The 16,531-nt window shown below is 36.9% G+C and overlaps 1 protein-coding gene and 1 long non-coding RNA gene across 2 annotated transcripts; both read left to right on the top strand.

The window, feature by feature from the left end:
* The first annotated feature begins 3,331 nt into the window (after nt 1–3,331).
* Nucleotides 3,332–8,433, top strand: LOC137736933 (chaperone protein dnaJ 15). Its single transcript, XM_068476259.2, has 11 exons — nt 3,332–4,042; nt 4,927–5,050; nt 5,368–5,450; nt 5,522–5,633; nt 5,710–5,814; nt 5,990–6,040; nt 6,690–6,779; nt 6,910–7,018; nt 7,122–7,270; nt 7,355–7,408; nt 7,954–8,433. The coding sequence occupies exons 1-11, from the start codon at nt 3,912–3,914 to the stop codon at nt 8,191–8,193; spliced, it is 1,248 nt and encodes a 415-aa protein (XP_068332360.2). The 5' UTR covers nt 3,332–3,911; the 3' UTR covers nt 8,194–8,433.
* Nucleotides 8,434–9,398: 965 nt separating this feature from the next.
* On the top strand, nt 9,399–10,654 carry LOC148692059 (uncharacterized). The gene is made up of 2 exons (XR_015955176.1): nt 9,399–9,513; nt 10,295–10,654. It is a non-coding gene; the product is annotated as an uncharacterized LOC148692059 (long non-coding RNA).
* The last annotated feature ends 5,877 nt before the right edge of the window (nt 10,655–16,531 follow it).

Raw genomic sequence — 16,531 nt, 5'->3', positions numbered from 1 at the left:
AAACAGGCAACGATGAGGTACGGAACTCTTGGATGATTATTTTGTCCATAATAGTGCATTCCCTGATACATACTTTAGACGTCGTTTTAGAATGGAACGACATTTGTTCAACAAAATCATGATTGTTGTTTGTAACCATGATTCTTACTTTGTGCAAAAGAATGATGTTTTTGGTGCTATGGGTCTCATTCCTCAACAAAAAATGACTGCTGCCTTGCGGATACTTGCATATGGAGCATATGCAGACCAAGTGAATGAGATAATGAGGATAGGGAAATCAACCATTCTTGAGTCCCTGATGAGGTTTTGCGGAGTAATCGAATCTATCTACACCGCAGAGTACCTCCGGAAACCTACAAACATGGACTTGCAAAGGCTTTTGAAGAAGGCCGAGATGCGTGGTTTTCCTGGGATGATTGGAAGCATTGATTGTATGCACTGGACGTGGAAAAATTGTCCAAGTGCATGGCAATGCGCTTATGGGGACAGAAAATGAGCAAAAAGTATCATTTTGGCGGCGGTGGCATCTTTTAATACATGGATTTGGCACGCTTTTTTCGGTGTTATGGGAGCTCAAAATGACCTCAACGTCCTTGCCCAATCCCCAGTGTTCAACGATGTCCTGCAAAGAAAGGCACCAAAAGTCACGTATGAGGTCAACAAACGTATGTACGACGGGCCATACTAGTAGCTGACGGCATTTACCCAAGGTGGTCAACATTTGTCAAAACAGTGCCACGTCCGCAAAGTGCAAAAGAAAAACACTTTGCAAGCTGTCAAGAGGGGTGCAGGAAAGATGTGGAGCGTTGTTTCGATATCTTCCAAGCTCGTTGGGCGATCATCAGGGGTGCTGCCAAATTGTTTGATGTAGAGTTGCTTCAATCCATCATGATGACGTGCATCATTCTTCACAATATGATTGTGGAAGATAAGTACGATTATGAAGCCGTTGATAAATATGAGCCAGACACAATGAACAATTGAAGAACACTTATATATTGTGCTCATGACGCCACCGATGAGCCCGTGCAACATGAGCCATTACAAAGGGATGAACGTTACAATGAAAGGGTCATTCAACGACATACTGCATTCCAAATGCCAGACATGCACAATGCCCAGCAAATTGACTTGATAGAGCACCAATGGGCATTCAAACAAGCTGAAGATAATTAAGTTCATTTAGTGTGTTTTTTTATTATTTGGTATGTTTATGTAATTTTATTTGGTGTGTTTTATTATTTGATATGTTTATGTAATTTTATTCGGTGTGTTTTATTATTTGGTATGTTTATGTAATTTTTTTTTAGTTCAGCTTTAGTGAGTTTTTTATTATTCGGTATGCTTATGTAATTTTATTTGGTGTGTTTTTGTCATTTGAATAAATATTCTCTTAGTATAAATAACTTACCAAATTCATTTGAATAAATATTCAATAAATTGGAAACAACATAAAGTACTATATTCAATAAATAATAAATTACAACCCAAAGTGATTGGAAAATTATGGGCTCCGATTACAAAAACTACTCTATTCATCATCACTTAACCAATTTGTGGTGCTAGGATGATCTTCTCTTGTGGTGCTAGGACCATCTTGGCTTGCTCTCGCTTCTCTTGCACGCCTCCTTTGCACCACGTCCGCTTTCTCTGACTTCCAAAAAAATTTAGAATTTGGAGACTTCCCTTCTAAAGGCGTGTTCATAATATCACGATCTCATTGAGCCCGTCTTTCTTCTCTAACATGTTCCCTTTCTTGCCTAAGTAGCTTTTTTTCTCTCTCATTAGCCTGAAATTCTCTCTCAATAGCTACAGCTTTTGCGTCCTCTCTAACCTTATCAGCCTCATATTTCGCCATTTCCCTCGCCAAAGTCAATTCACCTTGGCGAGTAAGTTCTTCCATGAACTTTGCATAATCATTCTTGGAAGAACTCCCTTTTCTCTTTGAAGCCTTCTTACCTTGAGACCTAATTGGATAACGGGTCGAACCCGACGCTTGTTCATAGAAGGGCGTTTCGGGCACTTCTTATGCATCATCTTCATGAACATGCGAGCCATGATCGGCTGTAGAGTATAGAGGGGTGCTGTTCATGAAAACTTCTGGACCAACAGGCACAACTCTAAATTTAGGACAATCTTTGACAATATTCTAACATTCCCACCGGTTGAATGATTTATTTTTGCTTTTGCTTTTGGCACCGTACCAAGCTTGTGCTTGAAGTTCTTACACAATACGGGAGAAGAAATAATTATAATGAAAATAGGTAACAAATAAATAATACAAACAAATAATTATAATGTAAGTAGGTAACAAATAAACAATACAAACAAATAATTATAATGTAAGTAGGTAACAAATAAATAATACAAACAAATAATTATAATGTAAATTTGGGTATAGTACAAACAAATAAATAATATATTGTTACATGATCCGAGTAATTTTCCCCACTTCGAATATTAGTACTAGCTTGTGCCAAGACGTCTCTCCACGTACTAAACGATTGACTAAGTAATTTCCAACGACTAGACATCGATTCTTTGGTTCTTTTCCCACCAATTTTCTCAAGATAATTGGTATGAATAGGACTCCACATTTCTCGTAACTGCATATCATTACCCGTAAGCGAACTATGAGTAATTTCAAACCAGCTAGTACACAACGCAACATCTTCAAGAAGCAATCAATTCGTACCTGCATCAGTAGTCATTTTGTTGAAAAAAAAAAGGATTGAAACTTTGAGAGAAAGAAAGGAATGTGATTGAAAGTAGTTGAGAAAATATGAAATTGTGGTGTAAGGTAGATGATAATGAGAAGGTATTTATAGAAAAGTAAAAAAAAAAATTTAAAAAAAAATTTCAGATTTTTTTTTTTGAATTTTTTACAATTTTTTTAAAATTTTTATTCAACTAATTAATCTCTGCCGTTGGATATAAAAAAATTTGAATTCCAACACTCCAGATTGTGATACGTGTCACAACGGTAATTTTTCTTAATTTTAAAACTATTTTTTATTTTATTTATTTATTTATAAAGCATATTAATATCGACCGTTGATCTCAGATCGAACGGTGGATATTAAATAAGATTTTTTTTATTTTTTTTACCGTTGAGATCGAACGGTCCAAGTTAAAGAGTTGTTAAGATCGAACGGACCGTGGGAAGCCACATGACTTCCTAACGGTAACATTTGAATTTGAAAAAGTGGGCTGATTTTTCTGAAACTATGTTGGCAACGCGCCCCCATGAGCGAGTGGGGTGCACGCGCCTGAAAAAAAAAAGAAAAAAAAAAAGCCTGACGTCACATTCACTCGGACTCTCGGGCTGGCAATTCTTCACAGACCCGAAGCTTGGGCCTCCACCTCCGCTTGGGCTCCTTCACGCTGGAGCCGATCCACAGGCCTCGGGCCCTTTTCTCCGGCCTGTCCCCCGAGCAATCCACCCGGTGGAGTTGCTCTGAGAGTCCGTTATTTTAACGTAAAAAAAAGTAGAAGGGGAAACTGCAAGGGAAGGCAGAGGCAAGTGAGTTGGCTTCGGGTCTCCTGTTCATCTCCCTCAAGCTCTCCCCTTCTCTCTCTCTCGGGAAAATGGTACAAAACCCTAATTTAATATTTTCTTTCTGCCTCGTTTGGATTAGATCAAAAACCTATTTTCCAATCCCCTGACCTGTTCGCCATAGAATTCTCATCCCCTCTTCATTCCCCGAGATCAGAAAAGGAGAGAGCGATCCAATACCACTTTAAATTGCGCGCTTCGGCGACCAAAAGTTGCAATTTTATCATTGTTTTTTCAATCCGGTTCTTTCATGATTAGACCAACTCAGCTGCTTCGGAGGAGATTGCTCTAATTTCCAGATTGTAAAGTCGAATTTTCTTTAGAGAGAGAAGAAAAGGGGGACACAGAGAGAGAGATGGGGACGAATTCGAAATTGGAAGGGACGTCGGCGGCGGCCATACGGCGGGACCCCTATGAGGTGCTGAGCGTTTCGAGGGATTCGACTGATCAGGAGATTAAAACCGCTTACAGAAAGCTTGCTCTCAAGTGAGTTCAATTCCCTTGGTTTGTTTAATTCAAATATTCTGTTTTATTCATGATTATTGTAGGTTTAGTGTTTGGTTTCAGCTCAGTGAGGAATTAGGATATTATTATTACGATCGAGATTATGGGCAAGAGTGACATATATTCAAACCCGAGCTTTCGAACATATGCTTAAAATGTGGTATATAGTCCTGTGCAGCCATTGTGCTTGGAGTTGATCTTCGCCATTGTAGCTGTTTTAATAATGTGTATATCGTAGAGACCTTTTATTTTTTCCGGTAACAAGTGGGAATTGAGCTGCCTTACCGTGTTTTCAATCCATTCTGTGGGATCTGTCAGTATCTACTGGTTAAAAATGGAACTAGAATTATTTAGAAATATATACTTTATGCAGAAAGAATCGGTATGTCCATGCTGTATTTTCTTGACAGATCAAAAATGGAACTAGAATTATTTAGAAATGTGTACTTTATGCAGAAAGAATCGGTATGTCCATGCTGTATTTTCTATATAGTGCCCCATGCATGTGTGTAAGTATCTATGTCAACGCCTCAAAGATGATGAACAATCTTGAATGTCAAGTGAATTTTGGTATCAGCATATTTGATTGTTACTTGGTGCCCAAATGCTCCCTTCCCCGCTCTCTCTCACTCATAAATCTTACACTTTCCCCATGATAGATGTATAACAACCCCATTTCATGAATACAACAATGATTCTGCGCAATATTTCCTTGTTTTTCTTGTTTCACGTATTTTTATTGTGTATGGTCATTGTAATGTGATGAAAGTACACATGAGTGTTCATTCAGTGTGATGTTAATAACTAGAATGCTATTGTGAGACATATTTCACGTACAATCTTGTTTTGAACCAAATTATGAAAAGGTATCATCCAGACAAGAATACCAACAATCCTGAAGCTTCAGAACATTTCAAGGAGGTTGCATTTTCGTATAGCATCTTGTCCGATCCAGAGAAGAGGAGGCAGTACGACAATGCAGGGTTTGAGGTGCTTTTCTAATTTAGCTCACTATTCTATACCATCCCTCTCCCCAAACCCACAATAAACATATGTACTGCTGAGTAGATGCTTGATTCCATTTGTTTGTGTCTACTGTGTAATTTTAAGGATTGCGTCAGTCAATACTTCTATTCATATTTGATCGCTGTAAATTACATTTCATTTGTCTACATGGAGTTTCAATTTTAATTATTTATGTTCCACTGTTCTTTGAAAATATAGACCTCTTTGGAATTTATGCCACTTTCTAATGTCTTGATAATGTTGCCATAGATCTGTTCTTATCAGTTCTAAATTTGTTTCAGGCTCTTGATGCTGATGCCATGGACATGGAAATTGACTTGTCAAACCTGGGGACTGTCAATACAATGTTTGCTGCTTTGTTCAGGTAATACATTGTTAGATATATGTGTGGGTTTCGATTCATTGTCCTTTGATATTCATTTTATTTGTTTATAGCAAGTTGGGTGTTCCTATCAAGACGACAATTTCCGCCAATGTACTTGAAGAAGCTCTTAATGGTACAGTTACAGTCAAACCTCTCCCGATTGGAACTTCAGTTAGTGGAAAGGTGCTGTTTCTTTCGTATCACTATGAAACAATAGTGGATTTGGCGCATCTTTTACACATTTTGTGGTTTGCTGCAGGTGGAGAAACAGTGTGCTCACTTTTTTGGTGTAACAATCAGTGAGCAACAAGCTGAATCTGGGATTGTAGTTAGAGTTACTTCAACTGCACAAAGCAAATTTAAGGTGCATATATATAATATATATTTATTTATTTTACTGAATTAGGTCCTTTTCTGCATCCTGTTGATGATAATGTACCTGAAGCATCTATCTTTGTGTTTTATGCACTCAATTTATCTGCTTTGTTAATATTACTCGGACAATACTTACATTTCAATCAAACCATTGTGATGTGCAGTTACTTTATTTTGAGCAAGATGCCAATGGTGGTTATGGTTTAGCCTTACAGGTACTTCTTATTATTCTCCGATGCTTCTCCATCTCATTTCTTATTGATAATCATGTTTGAACTCCGCTGGAGTAAATTGCGTGAAATCATTTTAGATTTAAACATCAACGGTTGGCTTCTACTTGTCTGCTCTATAGTGTGCCAACCATACACCTGCACACACAACTTGAGCGAATCTAGTGATCACCAAACCTCCTTTGAACCTGTTATGAACAGTAATTTTAACCAGATGATGGTCTTGTCATGAACATTCTCCCCATGTTTGACTGAAGCAATGTATGTTCAAGTACGTAAAGCCTTTTAAGAAAACTTACGAGAAAAGAGAAACTTTGGAATAATACACCATCACTCTCTTTTTCTAAAATAGATAATATCGATAAAGTGTCACTCTGCATTATTCTTCTTTGCATTTTATTCAGACCAGTCTGTTGATTTCACATCTAATTTATAAGCTATTTCAATTTTTGTGCGTTCTAATTTGCTTTGTTATAGCAAGTCGCAATTCAATATTATATCATTGTTTCTTTTCTTTTCATGACTGGATTAGTATTAATTACTACGTATTTGTTTTGTCAATACCAGCTATGTTCTAACTCGTGGCACTTGCATGTGGATGTAGTAAATATGAAGTTATTGCTTCTCTGTGCAGGAAGATAGTGAGAAGACAGGCAAAATAACATCTGCAGGGATGTATTTTCTGCATTTTCAAGTATACAGAATGGATTCCACTTTGAATGCGGTATGCAGGACATTGATTTTTCTCCTCTTAGAATTTGTTCCCTGCTGTTTCTGTATGGGCCTGAGAAGTGGTTATTTAGTAGATTTCTATTTATGGCTCAAAATGGTGTTGTATGTTTGTAATGGTGCAGTTGGCTATGGCAAAGGACCCTGAAGCTGCTTTTTTTAAGAGGTTGGAAGGTCTTCAACCCTGTGAGGTCTCACAACTAAAAGCTGGCACCCATATATTCGCTGTTTATGGTCTGAACTTTGATTTGGTCCCTTATTCTTTTGCTTTCTGGGGTTAACTCCATCATAAATCGTTGGTCATCCTGTTGTTTAACCTCCACTTACATTTCTTCAGGAGACAATTTTTTTAAGACTGCTACCTATACGATTGAGGCACTTTGTGTAAGGTCTTACGAGGATACGACGGAGAAGCTTAAAGAGATTGAGGTTCAGATTTTGAGAAAGAGAAATGAACTTCGTCAATTTGAGACAGAGTACAGGAAGGTATTGATCTGGATTTTCCTGGCTGTGGCTTTTAATAGGAATTGATCATGTTTGTCTTTAAAAGTTTTCTGCAATGTTATGTAGGCACTGCAACGCTTTCAAGAAGTGACCAACAGATACACCCAAGAAAAGCAATCTGTAAGTTTTGGTCGTGCATAGTTCTCATTGTTTGTTGTACACTGCTAAGCATGGATGCACACACAAACATACTCATTATTAACATGAAATTCTAAGCAGTACGCGTGAACTTCTTTTATGCTTATTTTCTTTACCGAGTCAAGATTCTAGGCCAGGTTTTGGGTTTCGGTTAAAAGAAAAAAACCACAATGAAGTTTGATGGTAGTGTCTAAGCGGGATCCCAGATATCAATTTGAGCAAAGCATTACTTTTAGAATAATGCGTAGCAGCCTTCCCCTCATCAGCACAATCTGTCGAGTACTTTCAGACTCCGTGATCTGATGTGGTTGGCTAGTAAAGTTCACCCTCCCAGCCGGTCTGGTTTACCCAATCCTCACTAGCTGGTCTGGTTTTAATGGAATTTGAGGAACTTAGTCTCTAGGTCTAAAAGTTCACCCCTATTTGTTTTAATCAATGGAAGACTTTGTCGCTCTCATCTCATATCTAAAGTATCCTTCCCTTCCGTATTTATTTTCTGATTGGATCTTATCATTCTGCTTAATCAGGTAGATGAGCTGCTGAAACAGAGAGACAATATCCATTCTTCTTTCACCATCACCAAGCCAAACAATATTATCATGGGTGGTGGTAGTGGTACGACTAACGGCAGCACTAGCAAAAATTCTGGCGAGGATTCAAATGCGGAGAGCCCAATGGAAGACGGAGGCTCTGACGGGAAGGATAAGTCGGGTAAAAAGAAATGGTTCAATCTTAACCTCAAAGGATCAGATAAAAAACTTGGTTGAGAATCTGTCTGTGTGGATTATTTTTTATTATTTGAGATGTTTCAATATCCATTCGTGCTAATGCTTGCGCCGTTCGGTTGCATAGAGCCTTGTCTTGTATTGTCTTGTCTTTGAAATTTTTCTCTCATAGGTTGCCCCGTTGTTGTTCTTGTTGTCATATGTTGTAATTTTGCTTCCGTAAAACGTGCCAGTTAGAAAATGCATCTGTATAAATATCATAATGTTCGAGTTTCTCGTGAATTATCCATGTTTATGCACCATTTCATTTCAAAAACAGTTCTGATGCCACAGATTTTCGGTTTTGCTCGTCTCATCCGATATTTTTCAGTGTAACTGGCATACCATCACGTAGTATTAGTACCAATTCTCTTATTTTATACACGTCAATCTATTTATTAATATTATATCTTAATTCATGACACATGAACTCTCTCATTTCAATCATAACATGTTTTGTGTACGAACAAATACAATCATAAATTGAAATTTTCAACACCACAATGTTCGTCCTTCTGGGGTTAATTCTCTCAATGGAGAATCAAGCGAATGTCATTTTTCGAGCAAATCAAGAGAAAAGGGAGAACCAGGCGTAGACGGGCCATCAAAGTATGGGGAGTGCCACTATTGCTTTCATTGTTCTACTAGTGCAAGTCTCGCTTATGATGATGGGAATCCAGATCTCCATCTCCGGAAACATATGATGATAGGTAAAAATATTTCCAATGCACATTGCAAGCCCATTGAGATTTGGAGAACAGCGTTGAGGAAGTAGTGGTCCATATGGGCCGTATGAGTTGCGAGTAAGAATTTGGGCCCTCTATTAGAATACCCACAATGGGAAGGAAAACTTTAATAAAAATTGCGTTTAATAATTTGTTTTCCATAAAAATTGTATATAGTAGAGATTATCTATCTCAGGTTGGGGTGGGCACTTGAACACGAAAATCAAAACCGAAACACGAATTAAATCGAACCGCACCGAATGATTTGGTTTTGCGATTTCAAAACGATATTGGTTTGAAACCGAACCAAATGAAGGAAAAACGATTTGGTTTCGGTTTCGGTTTCGGCCATCTGAAGCCGCACCGAAACCGAAACTGCATAAATATATTAAATATTAAATTCTAACTGGTTATTTCTTTGAGTCCATACATTTAGTATGGACTCAACCACATCATAACATGGCCACATAATCTCTATCTTATCTTTCTTCTAGTATGTACTGCTCAACTTTATTCATCTAAGATCTAACTCTCTCTCTCTCTCTCGGTCTCCGCTTCATACCAGCTCCTAGCCTCTAGAGTTCAAGATGCTAATATGGTAAGAACTATGATTTATAACTTGTTTTAGTTAAATTTACTTATATATTTGAGAATTGAGATTGATTTTAGGGTTAAATTTAGGGTTGGGTTTTGAATCAAAAGGGGATTGGGATTTGATTTTGCATGTTTATGATTTTGAGTTCCGGCATGCCGATTCTGTGAAATTTCTTGAAGTTTCCTATCCTTTTTAGCATTGGTTTCAATCTCCCCTCATATGTTCATTCACCTACTCTTGATTTTATTTCGATTTTGTTGTATGATTATGTTTCTATAACGAGGTATATGGATAAATGTTTCGTTTGATGATTTTGTTACTTCCTATCTTTTATGGTAGATTTTTCTTCAGATTTCATGCTATTCTTCGTTGTTTAATATGGATCTTTAGGTGGTTGTTTATGTGGTGAAATAATTAAGTTATTCGAATTCTTTTGTTAGCTGGAAGTTCTAATTCTTTTTTGCATCCTGTAATATAATTGTGGCTTCTTTGATAATATGGTCGAGAATTATTATGTTCTGTAAACAACGATGTCCATTGATGTTGTAATTTATATTTCCTGATAAGCGCACATTGTCGGACTTATTAGACACGTTAACTTGTTTGGAAATAAATCTATTTAGCTGTAATGTCGATGAAATAGGATGCTTTTGTGCCCTGAGCTTGCTTTCATTTGCTGCATCCACTTTAGATGCGGCATATTCATGCCTCAATCCAGTTAAATTGAATGTCACTTAGTCATTAGATGTTTACGTTGTTTTTATTTGTCCTATATTTTGTACAGAGACACCCGGTACTCTGGTGGATTTGAAGTTTGTGTGCGTATGGACGTCAATTGCTAAATCTACGACCTCAAACTCTCTGTATGCTATGAAATCATAGGATGAAAATGATTCCCTTGACACTATCATCAGACAAGCTGCAGAAGAGCCATCTATTTCTTTCTCAAGGGCCGGGGATAGCCCAGTCCCGTCGATTCAGCTACTTCATGCCTTATGACATGCAAAATGAAAAACAAACATTAAATGTTGCTCATAAAAGAGAATTGAAGTGTATATAAAGGGAAAATGAAATGAGATACAACTAAGTATCCATAATAGCTTTTAAAAAAAATGAAACCGCACCATAACCGTTTAAAATCAAACCGAACCGAACCAAATGGTTTGGTTTCATTTCGATTTTAATCTCAAAACCGCACCGAACCAAACTGCAAAAACTTGCAGTTTTGGTTTTTGGTTTCACTCAAAATCGTACCAAACTGAACTGTGTCCACCTCTAGCATGGCCTGTGAAAGGATATTTAGTCACGTTATCTATAAGGCACTTCTTACGTAAGTATAAGAGAGGATCTGATTTGTCAGATCCTCTTTGGGAGGATCCCAAGGATCTTCCAATCACATCCTTTCATCATACATCGTGCAGTCAGTTTTCGTTAAATACTGTTTATATTCAATTTTAAATAAAAAAAATTACAATAATTTCTAACTACACGGTATACGATGAACGGATATGATTAGAGGATTCCTGAGATTCTTACAAAGAGAATCTGGTGAGGATCCTCTCTCACGTTAGTATGAGATTATCCGGCGTCACGATGGTCCGTCAAGTGTAAAAACTGACGTAATCAAGTGTTTTACCAAAATTTCTCTCAAATAACACACACTAGCTAAGGGCCCACGGAGATTCTGAATCCAAGGCCCCTTCCGGCACAGTTCCTTGTTGCATGTAGTTGCAGAGTCTTGTCAATAACACTTGACACTTGTTAATATATAATTACTTCAATTAATTATCCAAAAGATTGGTTTAAAGTTTAAACAACCATGGAAAACGTTAATCTTTCCTTAAAATTAGGGACCACTAACATTAGTAAGCAGAGTCTTAGGTTATCTGCTGGTGGCCAAAAACCAGCCACCTCATGCAAACCTAATTAACAGACCAAGGATACTTTCAAACTCAATTCTTAATCAAGCCAAAAGTTTGTCTTGACCTATGTTTTCAATTCTACGGTGTAGAACTTCAGACAGATGCATCCACTTGGATCTTGTTTTTAAAGAGAGCCATGAGAGACAGATTGCTGCAAAATTCATGGGATTGTTTATCTGACTCAGTGTTCTTGTTTTAATTTTAAAAAACGCATCATATGTACAATGTAGATTACTAAATGCTTAAACCCATTTTCTAAGACCAAGTCCCACATGCCTATAAAGATTATGGGTTCCTTGTACACACACACACACACCCACCCCTTATGCTAGATTCGATCCCATGTTCAGTACAATAGGTTCTGAATAGTTGTCTCCTTGTTTTACTACATGTTATTAACACCCATGTCTGGTTTCAAGTCGTTCGTTGAACACTGAAATACAAAAATATAATTTTTTATGTATTTTCATTTCACTCGAACTCGAGTAGACATTTGGATTCGATGGGAGAATCGTCCTACTACTGAATATCAAAAATTAGGTTACAATAAAAATTTGAGGAAAATATAGTGGTCATATGGACAACGTGGGTAGACTTGTTAGAATGCTAAGACCATCTTTAGTCAATGGCTATAAGCCACATTTAGCTCTTAAATTGACAAAATTAGTCTACAACTAAAGGGCTAAATTAGAATTGAGCTAAAAGAACCAGTTTAAGTTGGCCCCAGGACAAGCAACATGTAGTCCCATGACAGACTAAGTTTGGCACCAAAAAGTAATAAAATATGAAAGGGAATAAGACGGTTGAAGATTGAAAAATTTAGTCCAAATTTATCTTTAAGATATTAAATTTTAGAGAGCTAAAACAACAAAGACTATGTTTAGCCCTCCGCAACTGAAGATTTCCTCGTGACATTGAACTTGTGGAACTAGGTTGTGAGAAGTGATTCGGCAGAATCTAATGGAGAATTTTCAGATGTGTTTTTTGTCATGTCATGTGCAGGTGCCTCCCAGCTACATATGTTGTTTGGGTTATATGTTATTTGGGTGTGTTTTTAGTGTAGCCGTCTATGTCTCTCTCTCTCTCTCTCTCTCTCTCTCTCTCTCTCTCTCTCTCTCTCTCTCTCTCTCTCTCTCTCTCACTTTATTTAGCAAACAAACCACATTGATTTTGTCTCGTTTATTGACCAAAGTCCCTCTTCTCCAAACCCACTTCACGGACTTCCAATTAATGTATTTTTAAAACCCTAAAGTTTGATGGACTTCATGTAGCAATTCTCCCAATTATTTTTAACATATAAAACATTCTAGACTGTAATATCTAGGGTTTAGCTCTAATTAAGTTGGATTAGTTAATAATTGTATGTATTAGTTAAATAATCTAGAGAGAGAGAGAGTCACTTCACATGACTTAAAGCTAACTCCACCCAACCTTCACCCTTTTTCTATTAAAAAAGAAGTAGGCAGTGTCACTTGGAATACATGAAGAGTTTCATTAAGTCACCCATATTGTTTGGAATTTTCCCTAATTAAAAAAGCCCTAAACATATCCCTAAAAGGGATTTCCAACTTGAAAACTAAGTCACATTGGGTTATCCTTTTATCCTTTTTGGATCCTTCCAAAAGTAATGGTTGCTAAAAAGAAACAATTAAAGGTGACTAGAAGTTAATGGAGTTTTAACATGATATGGGATCATGTCTTAAATAATAATCTCTCTTGTTTATTTAATGGACGTTGTTTTCTCATTGGTTTGATTTTCTTTTTGTAATAAGCACAACTTGGCGGGGGCCATGCTCGAGATTTAGGCAATCTTAAAACGATAATATTGGCATCACTTCAATCAACAACAAAGCAAAAAAGCATGATTAAGGCCCTAAAATGTGTTTTATATTTAGATGGTGGAAACCATTCCAACATCAAGAACATGAAGAAACCCATTGTTAAGTAGACAGTTGTTAATTAATCAACATTAGTGATTGGACAATCCTCTCACCACCCCGACTACTTATTAACTTAAAACTCTTCTTCTTTGAGAAAGTGAGAGTTGCTCCTTGTAGGTCCAATGTCACAAAACTTGGAAATTTAGGTGGTCCCAAACGTGCCCTAATGTGCGCGGGCCCTAACCAGAGTTTGATCAACCACTTAGATGCAACTTCACATGCCTAACCCTCCATCAGTGGAGAAACCCTTGTGCCTATGTCACCCGTCCTACAACATTACATTACATTATATTTTAGCTTCCAATTAAGCCACCGTTCGATCTCCCTCTTATGCAGCATGTTTGAGTTTACCCATGTTTGAACTTTTTTATGTCCAAATGCTTTGGTATTTTTTTTTTCTTTTTCAAAGGAACATAAAATGAGCTTTATTCAAGAAAATGAGCTTTTCTTTTCCTTTTATTTTGGATTCGATTCTCATAAAAAAAGAGTCTAAATCCCGTCTCCAAGTAAGCATTAAGAAAAAGAAATAGAAAAGTTCTTTTGGATAGAAAGACGGTTCACTTGCAAAGTTACAAGGTGAAGCCTACAAACCCTAACTAGCTATATGAAATGAACTCTTCAACTTCGTAGTAAAGATAGGACCTGGATCCCATCCGAATCCAAATTGTAGGGATCCTCACATCTTAATCATTTATCGTACATTGTACGATCAGAAATTATTTTATTTTTTATTTAAAATTAAATATAGATAGTATCTGACGAAAATTGATTACATGATGTACAATAAACGGTTAAAGTCTGGAAGTCCTAAGAATCCTTTCAAAGGAAATTCGAAAAAAAATCTTCATCCGTAAAGATATGCACGTACATGAGAAGATCGCTTCGGGACGTATAAGGTGAGCCCCATATCGTGAGAACCGTAGCTGGTTGGCCTGGTTTTGCTAACCCTCCCTTCCAAGTGTGACTCGAGACTCAAAGTGACAGATGAGTGAGAACGACCCAAAGGTCACAAAATCATTGGATCCAATTAATAAAGCGAAAAAGGTTGTTAGGTTTAATCAGTAGAAATCCATCATTTCAAACTAATTAGTGCAGAGATATTCCTAATCCCAAGTCCTAAATCGATGTGCATTAGTTTAATAATTCAGACCCCCCCTCCCAATATACTCTTCTATCTATGTTTCATGTTAGGGATTTCAGCATTATGGACCCACATAAACCATACAGGAATGGGCCATCACAAGTCTCAACTATCATCTCCAACCTGCTTGTATAAATTGACATGCCCTTTGGTGAAGGAATCATCTCGACCCTTGGCAAACGAAATGGGTTGCTTGTGGGGCCATTATTCAAATTATTCAATAATTAAACCGTCTATATCTTTTTCTTACTCTATAATTATTAGAAAACTAAATAATTGAAAATTATTATTTGATTAATAAAAACACTATCTAGTTATTAACTGTGATTAAACAAATAGGATGAACATTACAATAATCATGATGATAATTGAATTGTTCGAAATTTTTTGCACGAATATTCCGTAAAAGTAACACCCCTCCCTATAAACAAAATGAAGTCTAAATATTTGCCTAAAGGGTGAATAAATTAAATATACATCGATCAACCATTCATGATGGAGTGATTGACTTTTGTTTACCTAAATATTGCATATCTAGGTCATACTTAAGCTTTGTAATGGATCAAAGAAACCGCCTCTTGTTTTGTGGTTAGTATAAGTAATCATGATTATCCAGACCACAAAACATAAACACACATGATTAATTGTGAAATCTAACGGTCGAAAAAGAATGCAAGCTTTCACTCGGAAGGTGATCCAGATGATGATGGGGATCCGATTTCTTGTATGGGAAAACTTGACTAAGGAAATAGGAAAGAAGAGAAAGAGGAGACAAGGTGGGTCAGGTTTGGAGTTGTGACGAAGACTTATTAGGGTTAGGGTTCAGGGGCTGCTTTCGAAAATAATATATATTAATCCCACATTAAGCAAACTTTATGCTCTTGAAGTGGGAGATTACGAAAGCCAACTTCTTGTCTCTCTTGATTTTCTCTCGTAGTTAGTAAGATTCGCAGAGATCTCTCGCAAAGAAAAAGTAAATCACATTCATTAATTATTCATTTGATTAATTTATATGGATTTCAAACGTCAATCACGCAAACATCCCAAACCACTACCGATCATCAACACGTAATGGTGGAGTCCGTGGGCCCCAAATATAAGTTGTAAGCACACCTGAACCCAACTCTGTAACCCTTGCTCGAGTTACACAAGGGCTTCCCGTGTGTCCTTTATTCACGATACTGCCATCATTACCGTAGCTTTCGACCGTGGGAAAAACTTATGCAGTGAAACACGCGTATCTTAGGGTTTAGATACGGAAGCTAAGTAGATGGCGACACGTGGGCCATTCGAAGTGAGTAGAGGCAAACCTACGGTAGGAGATCTCAGTTGAATCCATCTCTTGACGTGGGACCAACACTAGTGCCAAAAACCATGAAAGCTTTGCATTTTGCACATTTGCATGCATGAAAGGTATGACTTTTCGGAGGGAAAAAATGGAAATAAAAATTGAGTTTTAATAAAATATTTCTGATACTGTTTATTTTTAATAAGAAATAATATTTTTATATTTTTCTAATACTATTCATTATAACTTTATTTATCATTTTCTCATTAAAACTAAAGTTTTTTTTTTAATTTTTTGTTAGTTTTTGTAAAAAAAAAAAAAAAAAAATGCATTGGTGGGTGATGTCGGCCCCTGAGATTGAGCACCTCGGAGCCAGCTAGAAAGACAATGAGGCGAGGGTAAAATTGGAAACTCAATTTTCATTGTTAGAGAGAGAGAGAGAGAGAGAGAGAGAGAGAGAGAGGATGTAACGAGTTTTGGGATTTTAAATTTTATAAGCTTCTAGCAGTTGAAGGAGCAGTTGGGGTCAGGGGAAACAGAGGAATGGGCTTCATGTTGCTTCATCGAGTTGCGTTCCCTACTGCATATCTGAGCCACTGAGACTCAAAGTACGAGATAACAAAAGTACCTAAGTTTTTAAATTGTGAAAAACTTAGTTTCTACATTCTTATAAGGGATTTCTGATATGGGTTCAAAGTAACTAAAAATTAGACATATTTCAAAAGTTAAA

Source organism: Pyrus communis, chromosome 13 (genome assembly GCF_041283825.1).
Source record: "Pyrus communis isolate YQ-2024b chromosome 13, ASM4128382v1, whole genome shotgun sequence".
In the NCBI taxonomy this organism is placed as follows: Eukaryota; Viridiplantae; Streptophyta; class Magnoliopsida; order Rosales; family Rosaceae; genus Pyrus; species Pyrus communis.
The sequence above is the reverse complement of the archived record's forward strand: the minus strand, read 5'-3'. Positions and strand labels throughout refer to the sequence as shown.

Excerpts from the sequence above, each read along its gene's own strand:
- LOC137736933 (XM_068476259.2), top strand. The coding sequence starts at position 3,912 with ATGGGGACGAATTCGAAATTGGAAGGGACGTCGGCGGCGGCCATACGG. Across the intron at positions 5,051-5,367 it reads ACGACAATGCAGGGTTTGAG|GCTCTTGATGCTGATGCCAT; the intron begins GTGCTTTTCTAA and ends AATTTGTTTCAG. Across the intron at positions 5,451-5,521 it reads ATGTTTGCTGCTTTGTTCAG|CAAGTTGGGTGTTCCTATCA; the intron begins GTAATACATTGT and ends ATTTGTTTATAG.